Source organism: Manacus vitellinus, unplaced genomic scaffold (genome assembly GCF_001715985.3).
Source record: "Manacus vitellinus isolate BGI_N305 unplaced genomic scaffold, ASM171598v3 scaffold_34_pilon, whole genome shotgun sequence".
Lineage (NCBI taxonomy): Eukaryota > Metazoa > Chordata > Aves > Passeriformes > Pipridae > Manacus > Manacus vitellinus.
The window spans coordinates 3,121,905-3,143,488 of NW_021940488.1; the positions used below are offsets into that span (position 1 = coordinate 3,121,905).

The 21,584-nt window shown below is 41.8% G+C and overlaps 1 protein-coding gene across 1 annotated transcript in view; it reads right to left on the reverse strand.

The window, feature by feature from the left end:
- Nucleotides 1–15,727, reverse strand: part of JAM2 (junctional adhesion molecule 2) — a 31,390-nt gene extending 15,663 nt beyond the window's left edge. Inside the window, exon 1 of the mRNA XM_029961433.1 lies at nucleotides 15,691–15,727. Coding sequence (XP_029817293.1) covers nucleotides 15,691–15,727 — 37 coding nt within the window. The remainder of the gene's footprint in view (nucleotides 1–15,690) is intronic.
- Nucleotides 15,728–21,584: the final 5,857 nt, after the last annotated feature.

Below are 21,584 nucleotides of genomic sequence, written 5' to 3' on the forward strand. Positions count from 1 at the left end.
TCCAACAGGTCCATGTCCTTCCTGTGCTGGGGACCCCAGAGCTGGAGGCAGCACTGCAGGTGGGGTCTCACCAGAGCAGAGCAGAGGGGCAGAATCCCCACCCTCCCCTGCTGCCCACACTGCTTTGGATGCAGTCCAGGACACGGGGGGTTTCTGGGCTCCCAGTGCACATGGCTGGGTCATGTCCAGCCTCTCACCCACCAGCACCCCCAAGGCCTTCTCAGCAGGGCTGCTCTGGATCTGTTCGCCCCCAGGATTGATACCGGGGGTTGCTCCGACCCAGGTGCAGCACCAGCACTTGGTCTTGTTAAACCTCATGAGATTCTCATGGTGCCATTTCTCAAGCTTGTCCAGGTTCCTCTGGATGGCCCCATCCTTCAGGTGTGTCACTGCACCACTCAGCTTGGTGTCACCCACAATCTTGCTGAGGGTGCACTCAATCTCTTTGTCTGTCACTGATGTACATATCAAGCAGCACTGGTCCCATACAGCACACCATCAGTTTTCTTCTCCAAGATCATTCCTTATTGTTTAAGTCTGGCACAACAGAGGGAATTCTCTATCCAAACTGTTCCTATGGCCCTTTCCATTTATAATTTTTTTCTAGGTTTTTTTTTTTCAGCATCCTTTAAAAACACAAACTGCAGTTCTATTGGTATCTATCACCTCTGTGAGACAAGGAGCAATGGTCAGAATAGGTACTTGAGCCCCTGGCACTGTAGCAAGAGTTCAGTTACTTATTTACTCTGTGTTGCAGTGGGTTGACCTTGGATGGCTGTCGGACACCCACAGAGCTGCTCTCTCACTCCTCCTCCTCAACATGGTAGGGGCGAAAATAAGATTAAAAAAAACTCATGGGTCACGAGAAAGACAGGGAGATTACTTAGTGGTTACCATCACAGGCAAAACAGGCTCAACTTAGGAAAAAAATAACTAAATTTATTTCCAATTAAAAATAGAGTAAGTGTAGTGGTTGTGGGAATGAGGGTTGTGGTCAGTCCATAAAAGCTCCTCTCTGTTGCTCCTTCCTCCACACACTTTCCCCTGCTTCAGTGTGGGCTCTCTCCATGGATCACAGTTACTGCCAGGAGCCTGCTCCAACACAGATTCTCCATGCTGCTTTCTAGATATCTCACATCCCCTTCCCTCCTTCCAAATACCTGTCCAACATTTCTTGTTTCTAAGAGAACACAGCCTCACACCCAGCAATGCAAAGTGAATTTTTGTATGTGCACATTACCAAAAGATCCAAATTTGTGTGCAACCATCCTGACATTAATATGTTTTACTTTTATCGTCCAAAATAATTATGTGGGAGAAGTTTATAATATGAAAATAAATAAGACAAGAAGATAATTCTAGCCATGCCATTTACGTACCCTTAGAATACTGAAAGGGCAAAAAAATGTTTGCATTACAAATAACACTTGGAATTTTTTTCCACCCCACTAAGAAAGGAAATTTTCCTGCTGAACTTTGAAGTTAGAAATAAAAAAACCCCTAAATGAGCCCCCTCATGGCCTGTTAAAACCAGGAAGGAATAATTTCTCCAGCCCTTCCAAAGCAACCATTCCTCCTGCATGTCCACACACAGCCCAGCTCCTTGGTATTGTCCAGGCTTGGTCTAGAGTTAAGCCTGAAGTCATTAAGTAATTTTCTTTTAAATCTATTAGGTCCTATTTAGATTTATAGAAAGAAAATTAGCTTTTGACTTTTACCAAAACCATGTTTCTAGAACAACACCCCTGCTTTCCCCTCCCTCCCTTCCTCCCTCCCATATCCTATATACTAATACATAAAAATCATGTTTATGTATTGAAATAACACCTTCCTTCATGTGATCATGATAGGGAGGAACATTTTGTTCTGAGACTCTGACAGCAGCTAGTACTTGCTGACACTTAGGTAGGAAGCCTTTCTAGGACTCCAAAGTGTGGATAAAGTCATTTATAAGTTATTGGTACATCAACCCTCTCTGTCTGGACACAAAACAGCTAAAATACATGCAATTCATCACTGTATTACCTTCACTGTTTCATGGACCTGGAAATTTCTCTCCTCCTCTTTAATACAGATGTCATGCAGCTCACTGTCACCATCTACACATTCATAAGCTAGAAGCCACCACAGGAAAACATGTTTTATGACTTCTGGGGCTGGACCATGGTGGTTACTTTTCACTATGGAAGTCAATACAAAATTACTTTGCATGCTTTGTATTGGGAACTTGCAATTGCACAAAGTCTCCATATTTCCTGTAACATGAGGGGATTTATAGAATACATAAAGATTCTATTATGCAGTGCAGTAAGTATAAAACATGTCAAAACAAAGAAACAAGTTCCACATACGCAGAGCCCTCCTCCTCACACACACAAACCACACATATACAGGACTCTCTTCAAGAAGCTGTAGAGTCCAAAAAGTAACTTAAGGTGGTGCAGAGACAGCTGACCAAATTAAAACCATTATAATCAAGCAGAAAGACAGGAGAGGTCCTTAAGCCTAGAGCATCTCTTCCTTTAGTTGCCCTTCCAGAAATACCTCTGCCAATTATTTGGAGTCCAGCACTTCAGCTTTGGAGTTTAATTCACCATATAAGGAGCAGGAGTGAAAAGATGACATATTACTGTACCAGGAAACCTTTTATTCAGCAAATGCTTTTATACAGACCAGAAAAAAAAAAAACAAACAAAAAAAAGCTACTTTTATGTGTCACTAACTCTATTTGTTTGGAAATAAACTCCAAAAATACACACTTTCCATTTGATAAACGCTCACACAACTGTAATCTGAAACTACTAGCTGGAGAAATCATAAAGGAAGAGCATATTAGTCAAATCAAATCAAAGGAAACAGTGTGCCTGGAGGAAATTACATGAGAACAGAATCAAAACAAAGTTTAAGTACAAGAGAAAAAGCAGTCTGTATTTCTTTTGCCAAGTTCTAAATAGCAGGTGGTCTACAGCAAAGCTTAACAAAGGGCTTCCGATGACACTGTAAGTTTAGGAAGTCTCACATCCCAAGAATAAAGCAACAACGAAGCCAGTTCTCTTACTGGCTATCTCTGAAAGAGAATAGGAAACCAGACATCTGTTTGGTGTTAGCATCTTTCAGACATGTGACCACCCCAGGGTAAAGCCTCAGCGACATAACTAGATGCTGATGCAGAACTTCTCAGCCATGGAACTACCTACCATGAGGCACTCCAACAATCCCTTGTGTTTTGTCACTGTCACATCTGTTTTGGCTCACTTGTTGCCATACTTCTTCCTAAGAAAAGCAGTCCACAGACTACACAGTCCATAAATGGAGGTGGGGGAGGAGAAGTTACCTACCTTTGGACACAATTAGCTGTGAATCACCTAAAGAAACCCCAAAACTACTAACTCTCATTCTTCTTAGTAGTCTAAGATGTGGTTGCATCTTAGGGGTGCTCAGGGTGGCATCAGCAGGCTGGACTATGTTCACTCTGACAGTTATTGACAGGCAGCCAGGGCTCAGTCCCACCACCCTTCCCAGCCACGCTCCTGTCAGGGGTCAGTTTTCCGTCAGCAGCCTTCACCTTCCATCACTGCCTGTTGGTGAATGCCAACCTCCAGCAAGCCTGCTGGAGAGACTGGGACAGTCTCTCAGGAGTCTCTCACAGCCTCTGCAGGAGTCTCCTAAGTTGGGCAGAGCCCTTAACCCACCTCTGAAACTGGCGATTTAGGCACCAAACCAGCCTGGAGTAAACCCAGCCTCACTGTGGGAAGTCAGTCGCACGTCAGTGTGGTCAGTCATGTCCTGGGCTACATCCAGAGCAGTGTGGGCAGCAGGGCAAGTGAGGGGATTCTACCCCTCTAATCTACTTTGATGAGACCCCACCTGCAGTGCTGCCTCCAGCTCTGGGGTCCCCAGCACAGGAAGGACATGGGACCATTGGAGTGAGTCCAGAGGAGGCCATGAGGATGATCAGAGGGTCAGAACACTTCTGCTGTGAAGACAGGCTGAGAGAGTTGGGGTTGTTCATCCTGGAGAAGAGCCTTCTTGTGGCCTTTCTGTACCTAAAGGAGCTACAAGAGACCTGGAGAAGGACTTTTTACAAGGGCATGTAGTGACAGGACAAGGAGGAATGTCTCTAAATGGAGAGAGGGCAGGTGTAGATCAGATATTAGGAGTGGTGATATTAGAGTGGTGAGACACTGGCACAGACTGCCCAGAGAAGCTGTGGATGCCCCATGCCTGGAAGTGTTCAAGGACAGGTTGAATAGACCTTTAAGCAACCTGGTCTAGTGGAAGGTGTCCCTGCCCATGGCAAGGGGGTTGGAATGAGATGATCTTTAAGGTCCCTCCAACCCAAACCATTCTGTGACTCTGTGATTAAGTAAGCATAATATAAACGTGGCATTAAGACCTCAAATTTTGGACACGAGCTATAAGAAGTTATCCCACATCATAAGGGGGAAAAACAGGCAAAAGAAACTGAATTTCAGTCTTTCCGTTATCTTAAGTTACAACATTTCTCGAATCTTAAAGAATAATAATAGAACAGGATTTACTTTTGGCAGTTTATCCAATTCACAAAAAACAACCTTGCATATCTTCAGCCACAGAAGGTAAATAAAGGAGTAGTCTGAATGCAGGGTCCACAGGGTGGGAATAATAAGCCCATCTAAACTCAGATGTGTGGAGTGAGTTTGTCTCTTAATAGGTGTGGAAAGGCTGCATAAAGCATTGCAGCCCAAGAGAGAAGGCACATTTTCTGGCTGGACAGTTAATGGGGTCTAAAACACAAAAGGAACTTGAACAGCTTCTCAGCCATGCCATCACTTAGGTGCTAACTGCCAGCACCACTTCAGTCAGGTTTTGGAAACTGTTAGATGAAACACAGCAAGTTACAGTCATTCAGACTCCAGAGCTGCTGCAGCTCCCTGAGACCTGGTGATAAAACACAGAGCTTTTGAGAGGAGCTTAACATGTGGTGCAATATGCAGCAAGATCTCTTACTGGCTAACTAGGACAGAGACCTTGCAGATGTTTTTACTCAAGGAAGAAAAGGAGGGACCAGGGACCCTACACTATGTACACATGTGCTATTCCTACATCAGTGGCAAATGAGAAACGTTTTTCCAGCAGCTTGAAGAAACTGCTTTTCACAAATAAGTTTTTAGTCCTTGCAACTATAAGGAAAACTGTTCCTTGATACAAGCAGATGGAGTGCTGGTTTCCTGGCACTACAAAGAAGCTGTGATGTATCACACTAGTAGTGATTCAAGCACCAGAAAAAAATAGGGCTAGTTATTGTCACTCCTTAGACTGCACTAGAAATGTCTTGGTCTTGACTCTTGGGAATGACAGAAATACAGGAGAAGCTTTTAGATACTCAGTAGACTCAAAACACAGGGGGGACACAAGAAATAAAAGCTCACTGGCAGAGTACCACAGTTAAACTTCTATGTTGTAAGCAGTGCCTTTTCCATAAGGACAGTTATTAGTAACCTCATAAAAAGCCCTGTCATGCACCACAATTTGTATGCATAGATACCTGACAGCTTTCCCTCCTCTCATTTTATACAAGCCCTCTCCCAACTCCTGACAGATTTTTTTATTCACAGAGAAATAGACTAGGTTTTTGGAGCAAGGGAAGAGCAGGGTCAGTGGGAAGCAAACAATTAAATCCAATATTTGGGTTGGCTCCTCTTTTGGAAGATCAGCTATCACAAAATTAAAATCCCATCTCTATAGCTGAGTATCTAACACACACAAAACTAACCTTCCCCCATCACAAGCAAAACTAAAAAAAAAAAATTCCCTCAAACCCAAAAGCATTTTCCCTACTTCCAGCCCAGGCTCAGAACCATGCAGAATTGAATTACAGAATGGTTGGGCCTGGAAGGCACTTCTAGGGATCGTCTAGTCCAACCCCCCTACTAATGCAGTTACTTAGAGCAGGTTGCACAGGTTTGGAATATATCCAGTGAGAAAGACCCCACACCCTCTCTGAGTGATCTGTTCCAGTGTCCATCACGGCACAGGAAAGAAGTTCTTCCTGAACTTCAGGTGGAACTTCCTGGGCATCAGTTCCTGCTCGTTGCCTCTTGTCCCATTGCTCAGCACCACTGAGCAGAGCCTGGTCCATGCCCTGACACCTCCCTGCAGACACTGACAGACACTGATGAGGTCCCCTCTGTTGGCTCTTCTCCAGGCTGAACAGGCCCAGCTTCCTCAGCTTTTCCTTGTCAGAGAGATGCTCAAGTCCCCTCATCATCTTGGTGGCCTCCTCTGGACTCGCTCCATGAGCTCCATGTCTCTCTCATGCTGAGGAGCCCAGAACTGGACACGACATTCCAGATGTGCCTCACCAGGGATGAGAAAAGGGGCAGGATCACCTCCCTGACCTATTGAAAATGCCCTTCCTAATGCACCCCAGGATTCCATTGGCCTTCTTGGCAAGAAGGGCACTGTTGATAAAGGCCAGAATTCAGATGGTAGGTTGGTTAGATATACAACACACACAATAGATGTCTTGCTGGAAAGTCAGCACATACTCTCTTTACCTTTTTTTTTTTAATAAAAGATCTCAATTATGAGCAAGAGCAGTCAAATTAAAAAAAAAAATCCATAGACACTTAAGTAAGGCAAAACAGTCAAGTTTTAAGATATTCTGCCTGCAGGACTTCTCTTGCAACAAAGCAAGGGGTCACCCTAAAATGTACTTTATGGTCATTCCTCCCCTGACAAGCAAGTCGTTTCAGAGGAGGAAAAAAAAAAAAACAACAAACCAACAACAACAATCCAACCCCAAACAACCAAAACTTAAGCTGAAGTGACAGAGTTTAATGGCCAAGCTGCTCAAGTTCAAATACCTTTTCTCTACTGCAACATGATGCAGCAAATAATTTTTCCTCTTTTCTGGTGATTAGTCCCATCCTAAAACTGAAGGTGTTTAAGTTACTAACATATCTATACTGGACATACTATTTTAAATAGTATGCCTGGAAATAGAGTTAACCCAGGAAACATGTTCTGTACATACAAGAACTAGCCATCCCCCTCCTGTTCACAGAGCTTCTCTGTTCACAGAGCTTTCAAAAGCTTTGAATAAACTTTAAATATGTTTAAATGCTTATAGAGACATAATTTCTTTCTTTTCCCACAAAAATCAGTGCATTCTCCCAAAAGCTGTTTGTTAGAAAACCACTGCACTCTTTGACAACTGGGCAAAGCCTTTGTATCACTGTTTTCCCTCCTTTCTCTCCCTTAAAAAAAGGTATCTAAGAATTTGAACACAACTGGGAAACCAGCAGTAACTACACGTGGATTTATTAATTACATACCCAGAGTTTCAGAGCTTAATTTAAGAAGTACCATTTTACTCAGATGCAGCATAAACCCAAAAACAATCCTTCATGCTTGTGTTACAGAAAGCAGGTTTTAAGCAGTTTCAGTAACTTTGTCCCTGTAATGGAAATCACATGACAAGCAGAACACAAAACTGCGTTCTCACTTAGCCAGGAGTTATCTAAACAGGGTAGAGAAGCTTTTCTAGAAAGTGACTAAGAGCAGGATTTCTACCTGTATTAAAAGCTGGTGTTGGACGATCGGAGGAGCTCTCATTCTCACAGGGAAAAGAAGTTCCTGTGTTAAATGCCTCGAACAGAGATCAGGCCAGCAAAGAGGTTTTCATTTATAAAGAAATAACCAAAGAATGAATTAATCCTCTGCTTTTTTGGGGCACTGTTCAGTGCAATCTGGAAAGCCAACACAGCAGTCATGGTGCCTTTATCCTTAACTTTCAGATTAAGCAAAAAAATACCTTGGAACTAAAAGTAATAAAAGATTGAAGCTTTCAGAGCCTATTATCTAAAGATATCAGTAGGATAACTTTAAAATCACGTTAATGATTCAATTCGGAGCAAAGCCCCAAGGACAGTTGGCCCCGACAAAAAGTGAAGTGCTTGTAGAGGAGAAACTGGAAACGAAAAAAAAAACCAAACCACACGGCAGGGAAAAAGAAAGGAAGAGATTATTTAGGTCAGCCTTTCTGAAGAAAATGAACGCTAAAGTACAAGAATTTCAGATAAACTGAACACTGTCATAAGTGCTTTCAGTAGTCCCCAACACTGAAAGATTACTGCATGAGCAGGGGAAATGCTGGGGGAAAAAACTACTATTAAATGTTTTATAAATAATAATCAAAATGTAAAATTCAATTCCCTCCAAAGTTTATTTTCTCTCCTTTTTTTCTACTCACATAGAGGAGAGGAAGGGTTTGAATGCACAGCTTGAAAATGTTCAATGTAGCACAGAGTTTATTCCAACAGAGAGATTGCAGAAAACACGTTATTAACCAAATAAATATTTATAGTTCGCACTTTTACAAGACTGAAAACTTCACTACTCCTCTTGTCTCCATAGCAATTCAGAGGGAGCTTCTGCAAACGGGGGATGGGGGTGTAAACTAGCCAGGCTCACAAGAAAAGCCTATTTTCCAGCCATCTCCCAGTCCTGCTCAGCACTGGTTTCCACAGCAACTCATCTGCGGCTCAAAGGCAGCTCGTAAATGCAGTGCGAGCCTAAAGCTGCTTCAGCTGCTGCTTATTTCAAGATGCATCGGGACACTGAGGACAAGCGTCTAGTGCTGTCATGTTTCAAAAGACCATGAGAATGGTCTATGGGGGTAGAAGCCCCTTGCCACTGCTGTCCCGCCCACCTCGTATCACACTACAGAGCTGAACAAACAAATTTCCCTTGGCATTTCTAGGGGTAACGATTCAGCAGAACACTTGCCTGGGCAAATACCCAGAAGTATTGCAGAATGGTTATTAAACTGACAAAACAAAGCTAGATACTTAGTGCAAACCAGCGCGTTCCTCTGAAGTCAATGGTACCACGACTGATTTACATCAACCGTAAAATCAGCTCTGAAACACAAGAGAGTTGGGTAACTAGAAAGGAACAAACAACATCCCACCACTCCCCAAATGAAGGCAACCATTCTGGCCCACAGATCGAGATAAAGATCTCTGAAATCTACAGCCCTTAAGTGACTTCTGCTGCAATTGCTAAGTGATTTGGAAAAGATAAACAGTTTCATGAAGTTGCCTGATTTATAAACCTACAAGTACACCCATTACTTATCTTAAAAACTCTGAAATTAGATTTAGTTTACTTTCCAATTTTACGAATCAACATTAGTTACAGTTCCAGTAAACACCATATGAAACTGGAGTCCCTGCTCATTCAGAACCAGTGAAGTCAGACAAGCTGCCTTACCAGAGGAGCATGTTCCCAGATGTTAGGAAGAACATCTGGATGCTACAATTTAAAATTTGTTGTAAATAAATACATTGGTAAAGTGAAGAGATGTCTCATCCTACAGTTACTCTTTTTCATTTAAGCTGCAATCAAATTTCCTGTGCCTCACAGAATCACAAAATGGTTTGGTTTGGAAGGGACCTTAAAGATTATCTACCTCCAACCCCTCTGCCATTCTCAGTCCCTTCTCAGGTTCATAGCAGTTTTTCCCTAGTGGATCTTCTCAACAACTTTGAGATTAATCTCAGCATTTCTACAAAGCATTTTCACAGCAGACCAGGAGTATGTACAAGTATGTACTAACGTCCAGCCTCTCAAGGTATAGGACTATATATATATATATATATATATATATATCTCACTAATCAGAATTGCGTGTTGCAAACACATCCTAAGTAGCAGGCAGGAGAGCTACTTGGACCAACTATAGCTAAATCCCTATGAAGCAAATATTGATCTAAAATATACTTTTATATGCAATGGATACATGAGTAACTCCTTGTGGTGAGTTTTTAAAAAGGGCTTGACACAGGCTTTTTCTCATTCAAATTTTGCTGACTTTGGGACACACTACCATGACTTCATTCTAGCTAGTATGCCAATTAAAAAAAACCCCAAAAACCTCAGAGTCCTTCCAAAAACAGTAGGATGCTCTTTAAATACAAATACTCAGCAAGAGCCTTGTGCAATGCTTTGTGAATTTGGGAATTCTGAGATGTTTCCAGTAACTGGGGGTAGGGCTGGTGGTTTCACTTGAGTAAATGCCACTCGAACCTTGTATTTCAGGACAGCATCCTATTAAGTGACAGACAGCACTGAACTAGTTTTTTAGCTATTTTCCCTCCAGGCTACAGACCAGACTCTTTGCTAACATGAGCAGGGAACATGATGACCACTTAGGTCATCCCATTTCCATTCACACATGATCTTTTTCACTGCCAAGGTTGCTCAATAGTGTCTTCCTGCCAGAACAAACTAACAATCATGTTTGATGACTAGTATTTTCAATTGTAGTTTACAGTATGAATGTGCATCTTTAATTCTACAGGCCTTTAATAGATAATTTAGTTCTTTAATACCAAATTTTATGGAATCATCTTCTGGCCCATGTGAACAAGACTGAAGCCACTCCTTTAATTCCATTAAGGCTGATAAGTACCAAGAGGAGCTAGAATAAACAGAAGATGTTTTTCATGCTTAAAGGAGGAGGCTGATTAGAAGAAATCCTCCGGAAGGTAACAGCTAGGAACAATAGGTCACAGTATAAGAGGTGCCAAGTTTTCCTTAACGGGGATGAAGAGAGTTAAAAAAAACAAAACAAACCAAAACCACTACAGTCTTCATCACATTAAAAGCTATACAAGCAAAACAACATCTGGGTATTCAGATTAGAAAACATTAGAACAACACTGGAAAGTTACACAGGAAACAGGAATAAACAAACTCTGTGCCTCCATTTTTAAATCAAGCATAAATTTTAACTTGGTGATCATCATAGCTTTTCAACAGGAGAGCTGTGTTAGGAGTCACATCCTCAAGAGTATTTCCCTGATGAAACACTCTGGTGCTTTGCGTCAGAAGAAGAGAAAGCTCACTATATGAGCCAATATTCACAATTCAGTGGTTTGCTGCTTCCTGTAATGGGATTTGATGGTCTTGTCTGCAGGTACTTACACTAAGACAGTAGCAGCTCTTTCACTGTCACAAAAACGAAACAAAAAAAGATGTTAGCAATCCTGTGATGCTGTAAAAATGCAACAAAAAAAAATTTGAAGCCATTATTTTATTTTTTTAGAATAAACTATATGTAATTAAGGATTCAGCCCCCTGCGTCACTACCTTCTCCAGCACAACTTAAGTGCTTGAAAGTCTGGTGGTTAAAATGGATGCCTGCATTACTCTACAGCACACATATCATCAAAACCCATGTGTTACATTACTAGAATACTTGTGAGAGTCAATAGAACAACACATTTCATGAAGCTGTGCCTGCCAGCAAGGCATCTCTTGCTGCTTTAAACTACTGTTTTACCATCTGCTTTGCCTACTTTTGTCCATATTCCCTTTATAACCAACTGCTCATGGGATACCAGAGATGTTCTAGAAACCTGCGTGACACTATTATTGCTTAAAATGAAGTTTCCTTTAGAAATCATAGAATTACAGAAAAAATTATGTTGGAAAAGACCTCAAAGATCATCAAGTCCAACCTTTGACTGATCACCATCTTGTCAACTAGACCAGAGCACTCAGTGCCACATCCAGTCAATTCTTGAACACCTCTAGGAATGATGATTCCATCACCTTCCTGGGAAGCCCATAGCAATGCTTGACCAACCCTTCTATGAAGAATTTCTTCCCAGTGTCCGACCTGAACCTCCTCAGCAGAGCTTGATGCCATGTTCTTTCATTAATTGCCTGGGAGAAGAACCTGACCCTCACCTCACTACACCCTCCTTTCAGGTAGCTGTAGAAAGTGAAAAGGTCCCTTCTGAGCCTCCTTTGCTCCAGGCTGAGCCCCCCCAGCTCCCTCAGCTGCTCAGACTTATGCTCCAGACCCTTCCTCAGCTCTGTTGCCCTTCTCTGGACACGCTCCAGCCCCTCAGCATCCTTCCTGAATTGAGTGCTCCAGAACCAGACACAGCATTGGAGGTGTGGCCTCATCAGTGCTGAGTACTGGGGGACCATCACTGCCCTGGTCCTGATTGTCTGATTGTAATAAGACTAAATAATACCACTTGGACTGAAGAACGGTCCAAGGACTATGCTGGCAAAGATATTATACCAGTAAAGGCACATCAGCATAAACACTGTGATCACAAGGAACCCAAACACAAAATAAGGTCTTTGGAGTTGCGCTCTAAATTCACAGAAGAAATTTATTTTATCAAGAATCACAAAATATGCTGAGTTGGAAGGGGCCCACAATGATCATCAAGTCCAACTCCTAGAGAATCTGGGCACATTTACATATTTATTCCCAGTGCTGTTGCAGGGCTGAGCTTCTTGCAATGAGCCTGGATGGTACAGAACATCAGCAGAGCTACAAGTGGCCAAGAAATCAAGAAAGGGAACAAAATGGCTTTTTGAATAATACATTGCTACCACCATTTCTCTTCTTGAAGAGGAACTCATCAGTCAAAGTGTGACAGTTCTGCTGAAAGCAACTTTGGAAAATAAGCTCATAAGATTTTATGGTTTCTGAGTGTCAGGTGTTGTTTTAGGACAGAAAAGGAATAGGCTCCTTACAGGACAAAATTATTACTCTTACTGAGGAAAGATTATCCACTTCAGAGCTTACAGATATATAATGCAACTCTTCATAGCCAAGTCTACACATATCTTCTACTTAACAAGACTAATTTCATAACAAAGCCTCTTGCCCTGTTTAGCCAGAGAAGCTTCCTCGGAAAAAGACAGCCAAGAATTTGGACGCAACTAAAAAGCAGACAGTAACTCTGTGTGGACTGTTTACAGGCCCAGGGACTCAGACAGAAATACAATTGGAACACAAATGAAATAAGAAGCAGAGCATGCAGTGACGGAGGGAAAGCTGAGGTGAAAAAAAAAAGTTATTAAGTCTCTCTACATCTCCTGTTGACAAGCTTCCCCAGATGACTTTTGTCCCCTAAAATAGCACTAGCTGATGTCCAGGATATAGGTCTTATTCAGAAAAGGAAAAAAAAAATAAAGCAATTGACTTACAAATGGAATTACGTGAAGGCCTCTTAGACTGTCTAGCAAGTAACAAAACCACACATCACACAGCCCAAAGGGTTGCTTCTTGATATCTAAGCATAATTCCACTATGGATGTATCTGCTCACTTATTCTCTATCTCCTCTCCCAGGTGCCAACTTTGATGTTACCAGTGGCTTTGGAGTATCTAAATGCATTTGCTTTACTAGTCACTCCAATACTACAACAGCATTGTCTTAAAAATCTTACAAGCCCTTACTACCACCTGTCTGCCCCAACCCTCCCTCTCTTAGTACATTCTCAGATGTTGTTTTGCCCTATTCCAATACTGAAATATTGACTCTCCTTCCAGGAGCCTCTCAAATGACTATGACCTCTGTGTGATTTGCTGAGTCACATTACACCAGGGAGGACCATTATGCTGCTGAACAGAAGGCAACAGCAGCATTCATTGCAAGATACAAAGAATACTCAAATACTGACTAAAAATAAAGCATTTATCATTCGCATAAAAGTATTTACTGACATTTAAATGGAAAGCTACTAAGGCTTCTTGGAGGATAAAGACCTTTTCTGCACAAACTCTTCCAACATCTAAGCATTGCTATTAATGAACTTTTATTTGGACTTTATGTGGACACCAGAGGTGAAAGAAGGAAAAAAGAAAAAGGAAAAACACAAGACATCTTCCCCACTTTCCACAGGGAACCCTGTGATACATATTTGTTCTTTAAAAAAAAAAAAAAAAAAGGCAGGAGGTGTGGACAGATACAAAGAAAAACCCAGCAAACCAGTAACACACAATAAAATAACTCAAACCAGCAACATTTATCACAATTTTTGGTTTCTGAACAGCACTAAGCAGATACCAGTGATGTATCCCTTTGATATTCTAATACTTCAGTTTTAGAGATAATCCTCCTCTATTTAATCAGTCCAACAGTTAGGTGTTGGACACCTGAAACAAGATGGAGTTGTTTATGTGCAGTATAATTTCAAGCAATGAAATATATGCATTTACCTGTTAGAAGTTATTAATATTTATACCTTTTCCCAAATCTTGCCATATAACATCTTAATTGGCAAGAGGTCACATTACAATTCAGCAGCAGCATTTGAAGAGTCTTCAGGCATATCACAGTTATTACAAAAAGCATATATTTCTATTTAGAATTAACATAGGTAAGTTAAGAGTTAATTAATGCACAGCCCTTTCATATAGCATGGGTCAGCTAAGGGCTTTATTTTTGGCAATACCCGACTTACCCCAAGCTCAATACCATAACACCAGCCCATCAGACCCAGTAAACCCCTGTGACAAGAAAACAGTGGCTCAGAGTGCCCCAGCCAAGGCCATTACAGTGCCTCAATCCAGAATTATGGAATGGTTTGGGTTGGAAGGGACCTTAAAGTCCATCCAGTTCCAACACCCTGCCATGGGCAGGGACACCTTCCACTAGACCAGGATGCTCAAAGTCCCATCCAACCTGGCCTTGAATGTTTCCAGGGCTGGGGTATCCACAGCCTTTCTGGGCAACCTGTGCCAGTGCCTCACCACCCTCACATGAAAGAACTGCAGGGGCTCCTGGCCAAGAGCACTTGAGGGTCCTGGCACACAAAAGCCATTGCTTCTCATCCCCATCCATCTTTCCCTCTCAGATTTTTCTCTATTTAGGTGGGGAAGCAGACTTCCCAAATACAGAAATATGGCCCTCTGTTATTAAATACCTGGCACATCTGAATCCCAGTTTTGGGAAGTGCTCAGCAACACCAGTTTGAACAGTGTCAAAGCTGCATCAAAGCCCTGTCATGCTCCCTGAAATCCCAGTCAATCTGGCACAAGGGTACATAAAACAAGAGCCACAAAACAAAAAGCCAAGAGTTCAAGAGAGAATTTCTCACCTTTGTGGCTGACCTACTCAAGGACTGGAGTAGGGGTAGAAAATCAGTTTAGGTGGCACAATAGTTAACGTGCAAAGAACCAATATTTACTTTTAAGATAATTTTATGGAAACAGTAAGAGTAATAGAGCTCAAAAGGTGCACAACATGCACCTAAACACATCTATGCATCCTACAGATATCATTCCAGATGATGCATTTTATTCATTTTGCCATTATAGCTACTAGAAGGCTTTGGTTATAAGCCAGGCCCTCCAGAGATAAGTACTGTCTATACATTCTAATGGCAAACTGCTGTCTAACTCACATAATATGCATTCAGATGCTGCTTTTCTGCATATCATTTCATCTTATGTTTACAAGTATGCCAAGCATAAACACTTCTCCAACTCTAAGCCAGATCTAGCCAATATACACAAGTTCTTAGCATAACACCCCCCAGACTGTCTCCCAGTTTGTACTGGGCACTTTCTGCAAGCTGAGATACAATAAAGAAACCAAAATGATTATGTATTGTATTCATTTGAGCAAAAGTCACTTATCAGGAATGTTCCATCATTACCTCCAAGTACTATGCTAGCAGTTTGTGAACAACAAATGTAGCCTGTATTGTGAACATTATCTGGTATCAAAACAACCCTATAATACATCATTTTTCCATCCAGACAATAATATGTTTTGTTTCCCTTTGAGTCTGATCCAGTGGTTTGGACAGGGTCAAAAACATGTTCAACACTTAAGAAGTTAAACCACCCAAGAGCTATGTAAATATATTCATTGAAACTTCATACCTGTAGGGTCTGTTCTTTCCAGCTCAAGTCTGACCATTTCTTACCTCTTTAAACAGCCAAAATCAAGTTGTAGCTATTTCAATTCAAGTTTAATCTTCCCATCTCTTACTAAAGCTGTGAAGTTTTGAACTGGTATAAAGCAAGCATTCAGAAAGGTTTACTACCAATTTTGCACGTTTTCACCCGCAAATAATCTTTGAGTGAAACTGGATGCTTGGTTTAATTCCTATTAACAGACTTAGTTCCTATTAACAGACTTTAATTCCTATTTACAGACTTAACTAGTGGTTCAACAACTACCACTGTTAGTTTATTTGCTGTTGTTCAGAAATGGCCATTTTCTCTTTTTCCTTCTCCAAAAGCTCCTTCACCACCCAGCGTGTGTTAGAAACCGACAAGTGAACAGGACCAGATGTTCAGCTGCCAAGCTCGCCTTCTGCCTGCTTTAAGAAATTTTATGTAAGCACTTGAATGCTTGATGATATATTGTGAGCACAGAGGTGACATAACTCACTGGAGTCCTCCAGACAAAAAAGTGACTTTAGAAATACAGGTGAGCACAATCTGCTGTCTCATTCTTCGAAATACATATTCATTTCCCTAAAAAACCTCAGTATTTAGATGAAGGAAACAAAGCATTTGTCTTGATTACAAGACATCATAATATTTGCTTTAAGCTTCCTGAGGTGGAATTACAGCACAGTCACTTACAGTGCTTTGAGGAAGACACAACAGGCTTTTCTGCAAAAATGTTTTGCAAAAACTGATTTTTTCCGAAGTACTGGGAATGATAGAAGACATGCCAGAAAATGAAACTGTAACAAAGTTAGCTTCAAAAAATTGGAGGTAGGAGTGTGTGAGCTAACACGACTAGAATTAATTACTTGAAAACAAGTTGCCCTTCACCTTTCACATAAGGTTTCCCTCAGTTTCCATTGAAGGGCTCACCCCACGGTACTGAACTAGAATTGAACTAGCCACTGAACTAGAGAGTAAGAACTTGTAAACCATCTCTTTTCCCATATGTATGTAACAAAGTTTTCATGGTGGAGAAAAAAACCACCAACCAGCCAAAGAAGAAAAACCAGCAATGAGACAGCTCATTGTATACATCCACAGAGACACTATTTTATGCCTTTTTTTTTTTTCTTGATATCGTTGTATAACTTCAAGGGAACCTTAATTTAGCCATTCCATATGGCCCTGGCAAGCAGTCTCTAAGGGCAAATACAAATGTCTAACTTGTGCTTCAACTGCTTTAATATACAAGATATTTATATTGCGATGTGGATGCTTCTGGCTGTGTCCACATTTCTTAGTAACTTTCCTTTACATAAGCATTTGCACTGGAGTCACCTCTAGCATTGCAAAGGGAAAGTAAGACACTAAGCCTTACTTTTAGAAAAGTGTTCCTAAAAGGGACTGCCAGGTGCAGGAAGCCAGTATAGACTGTGTAAACAGAACTGCTCCAACAGAAGGATGACATTTTGAGTGTTGATGGGCTCTAAGTAGATCATACCAGATGTAAACTTTCATTACTAAGAAGTTGTTCCTGACCCACCAAAAGCATCATCAATCCAAATTTACTCCCCTCCAAACAAGGGAAGCTTGCTTACTGCAGAAGGTTCACATGCATGTCACTATCTCCAGTGAAGAACTATCACTATTATTTACTTGTGAATTTATGAAGAAACTGAATTTTCTTAATATCAGAAGATATTAAGAATTATACAAGAAGATTCTCCCACACTTCACAACCTAGCAACCAGCAGCACCTGGGGCAGCCTTTGAAGAAGGGTAAACACCTCCTCTAACTTTTTTAGCTCACTTCTTTAAAAACAGGTCTGCACGTACCCCAAATAACATTTGGGGTTGGTCAGTGGGCGTGGACAAGTTTGGTAGCTCTAGGTCATGAAAGGTGATCCCAGGTGTTTTGTTAAATCAGTCAGCTGAACAGAAAATGTGATGTCAAAGTTCAATTACTTCTGCTTTCTTACCTCATCATTTGCACTGGCATCGGCCAGTTTCTGCAGCAGAACCTGGCAGCTACCAAAACAGGCTGCAGTAGGAATTATAGGTATAATACAGGAAATAATCACAAAAACATCATTGTGTAATTCAGTTAAATGACCAATAGGAAGACCTCATCCAGGCTCAATTAGATCTGCTAATCACAGTGGTAGTTTTAACTCTCATTATTAATGCCAGATGCCCTATGATATTCACAGTTCCCAGAAACAGATATCCTACAACATGAACAAAGAATTGTTGCAACTTTAAAATTGAGAAAACGGGCTCTCAGAGGCCAAGCAACAACAAAAGCAAGTTCTCCCGTTACATATATCCACCTTAAACAGGGGAAATGAAAAAATGTGACTGTCTTGACATGACATTTCCAGGTATATTTCCAGTCTCCTGTTTGCAGTGAGGGTAGACAATCACACTTATTTTCTCTTTTGCACATCTAATAGCAGACTATGGGGTCAGGAACCTAAAATAAGGATACCATGGGGCCATCAGTGACCAGCTCTCTCTGCTGGAGAGAGACAGAGCCCCTGCCACAGAACAGCAGTGCTTCTGGCTGAGTCCTCTCAGGAATTCAGAGCCACTTCCAAGCAGCATGCCTAGGTTTAAGGAAAACAGTATGACTTGCTGAAATGCAGCAAAGGCCATGATTTCTGGAAGACATGCCAGTAACTCACAGCCCGTTTCTTCTGAGCCCTGAGGATCTAACCCAGGGGGTAAAATTTTGAAGGTTATAAAATGAGCTAGAGGGAAACATGTCTCCCTTTCAAAGACAAGAAAAAGTCTTCCCATCAGCTCCCAAGAAGCATTTGGGTGTCTTGTGCAGTGTCACCACAGTCATTAAAGAAAAGTGTTAGGCTGAGGACAGAAACACACATTGCTTTTCTGTAGTTAGCTTTCATTTGTTTGTCTATATTTAGGTAGCTTACTCTCCTCTCACATTTTATGTTGAGGGTGTCTAAGAGTGTGCAGTTTTATAGACTGTGAGTAGCCTATAGCAAAGAAAAACTGCTTCTCACCTAAAACAGCAAGAGAAGGAACCTTCCTTTGATGCCTCTTTCCCTCATTGCCCCCTCAAAACCAGGTAACGCTTTACAGCATTACAGTGAACAGGTATTGCTAGAGAAGTATGAAGTCTTACAAATTTAAGAAATCCCATCTCACCTGATTATGGTCTGATTCAGAAATGAGTTCCTTCCAATCTAATCCAGCAAAGAGGGTTCAGCTGAAGACTGGGGGTTGGCAATATTCTCAAATTTGAGTATATCAGTTGTACAACACATATAGTCAAGACAGCATAAAGACTTCCACTATTAATGCCTACAGTTAAATGCAGTCATAGCTTGTTGGGCATGGGGGAGAAAGATACAGAGTTTCTAGAACAAAAAAGCCTTTTGTATCTGACTGAAAGATTCCTGAGGAATAAGGAATAGGGTTTTTTAAGCCAAAATAAACAAACAAACAAAATATCACCTTATTTATTGCTCAATCAACTAACCCGGTGAGCGCCATCAAATATTTATGCAAGAATACTATTTATTGCCTCTGCACTGTCCTCACACAGACACATCTGCTGGATTAGCCTCCAGAACCACCAACTTAAGTTTAAGTTTAATTTTAATGTACACTAATGCAAGAAAAATCACACTTAGAAGCTTGACAGAAAAGCCAGTTCATCGGCATATATCTCCTCTAGAGTAGCCATGATGGTTAATAACAATAATTTCTGTACAATTTCTGTCCTGCCAACAGAGCTCCCAAGTGCTCTGTGGCACCTTTTAAAATTTTCCCAATACTATCAGTTCCAGAAGCTTGAGAGATAACATGATAAAAGACCCCCAACTCCTTTTCTTTCCCCTAAATTAAAGGTGAAAAGCAAGGCTTAGCTCAGAGAAAGCACTAGTTCTGCAGGTCACGAATATTTCTTAGCAGGTTCTCACTGAAAATGCCCTGTGACCAACTTATACAGCTTTTAATTTCTGCAGCTCAGCTACCAAGAAAGTTCTCTACACCTGCCCCACAATATAATCATATAATCACATAATCATTTAGGTTGGAAAAGATCATCGAGTCCAACCCTTGACCAATCATGACCTTATCAACTGGACCAGAGCACTGAGTGCCATGTCTAGTTGTTCCTTGAACATTTCCAGGGATGGCGACTCCACCACCTCCCTGGGCAGTCCATTCCAATGCTTTACAACCCTTTCTGTGAAGAAATTCCTCCTGATGTCCAACCTGAACCTCCCGTGGTGCAGCTTGAGGCTGTGCCCTCTTGTCCTGTCGCTGGTTGCCTGGGAGAAAAGACCAACCCCCACCCACCCTGCTTGTCAGGTATCAATCACTCCTTTTTTTCCCCCTCACTAGTTTCTGCCCACTCCCCACCCTCTCCAGAGCATGTGGGTCCCACATAAGAGACTGCTCAGCCCATATGCCTGACTTGGATGCCAGAATTACTCAGCCTTATTGTTCATGTGAAGGCGCTCCAGCCACAGAAGCAGCAGCAGCAGGCTCCAGGCTGCTGCTGAATTTCTGCCTAGATTTCCTCTGGCTCACAAACAATCAGCATCTGCACAGCCACACACCTACAGTCACTTTCTTCATGCAAAGACTTCTTATCAGCACCTTGCTGGTAAACCTGCTTCCCACCTGGTGTTTTTTTTTGGGAACTGGGACAGGAAGAGGAAAAAAACCCCAAACAAATAAGTCTTAGAACAATGTAGGCCCCAGACTTCAATGCACTGTACTGCTTCCAAACCACGCTCTATCATTTCCTCACTAGTCAAAGCCAGCACTGCTAACAGACACAGCTAACCAGAAAGTTGAGCAGCCTGAACAACAAAAATCTGTCAACAAAAAAACCCCCATGGCTCACTGGCTCAGATGTACCCATGCAATTAAGAACAAATGAAGGAAAAAATACAAAGAAAATAGTATTTATTATTATTTACTATATGAAAGAGAAAGTCTGTGGTAGCTGTTCATCTAACAGCCCAACATTTCCCTAAGGTCTTGCAGAAGCAAAGAGAGAGGAAAAGAGAAACCACCATGAAGCCAAAGACCTACCACACAGACATCACTTCAAGCCTCTCCTAAACACGACTCATCTACAAAAAGAGGAGTTTCCACACTTTAGTTTCTGTTAGGTGAGGAAGAGTGAAAGGTAAACCTCAAAACATACCCAGCATGAGCACCTTGGATGTGCCATATCCGTAATGCACTGAGAACCCACCCCAGACTGATCATTTCATTGCACAACTGTGCTACGTAAGTCTTCTCAAAACACTATTTCCACGTGTACCTCTTTCCCTAAAACACCAGCAAGACACAAGAAGCATAGAACAGGAGCACTGTAAGACGTGATCTTAAAGTGACAGCCTTAACACACTGGCACTGTAGCACTGTGTGTTAATTCACTGCTTCTCCTCAGGTATCTGGCCCCGTGATCTGTATTTCTCTTACACGCTTTCTGGGTGGGGAACCTTTTCCCAATTTAGTTTAATATTCCCTATTCCCCTCCAGTTTTTAAGGAGTTAAGACAATAGGACCATAAAAATATTGGACACAGAACTCTGTCCTGGAACAGCAGCATTCAGCGCCGTCAACAGAAAACACACTCGCGGTCCCTCCCTCACTCATTCACCTTATAAAGGCCATCAGAAACGCAAACTACGCAGCCCGCATCCTAAAGTTTGTACGGCGGCAGAGAACCGCTGGCTTGCTCTCAAACAGGCCGGGCTTAAACAGGTTACATCTGTGTGAAAACAAGAGACACATGGAAATAATCAGCGCGCACCGCCCCGGCTGCGGCGTTCGCTCGCGTTTCGCTGCTGGAGATGCGAGTTGGCTCCTCTGGCTCCGGGGCGAGG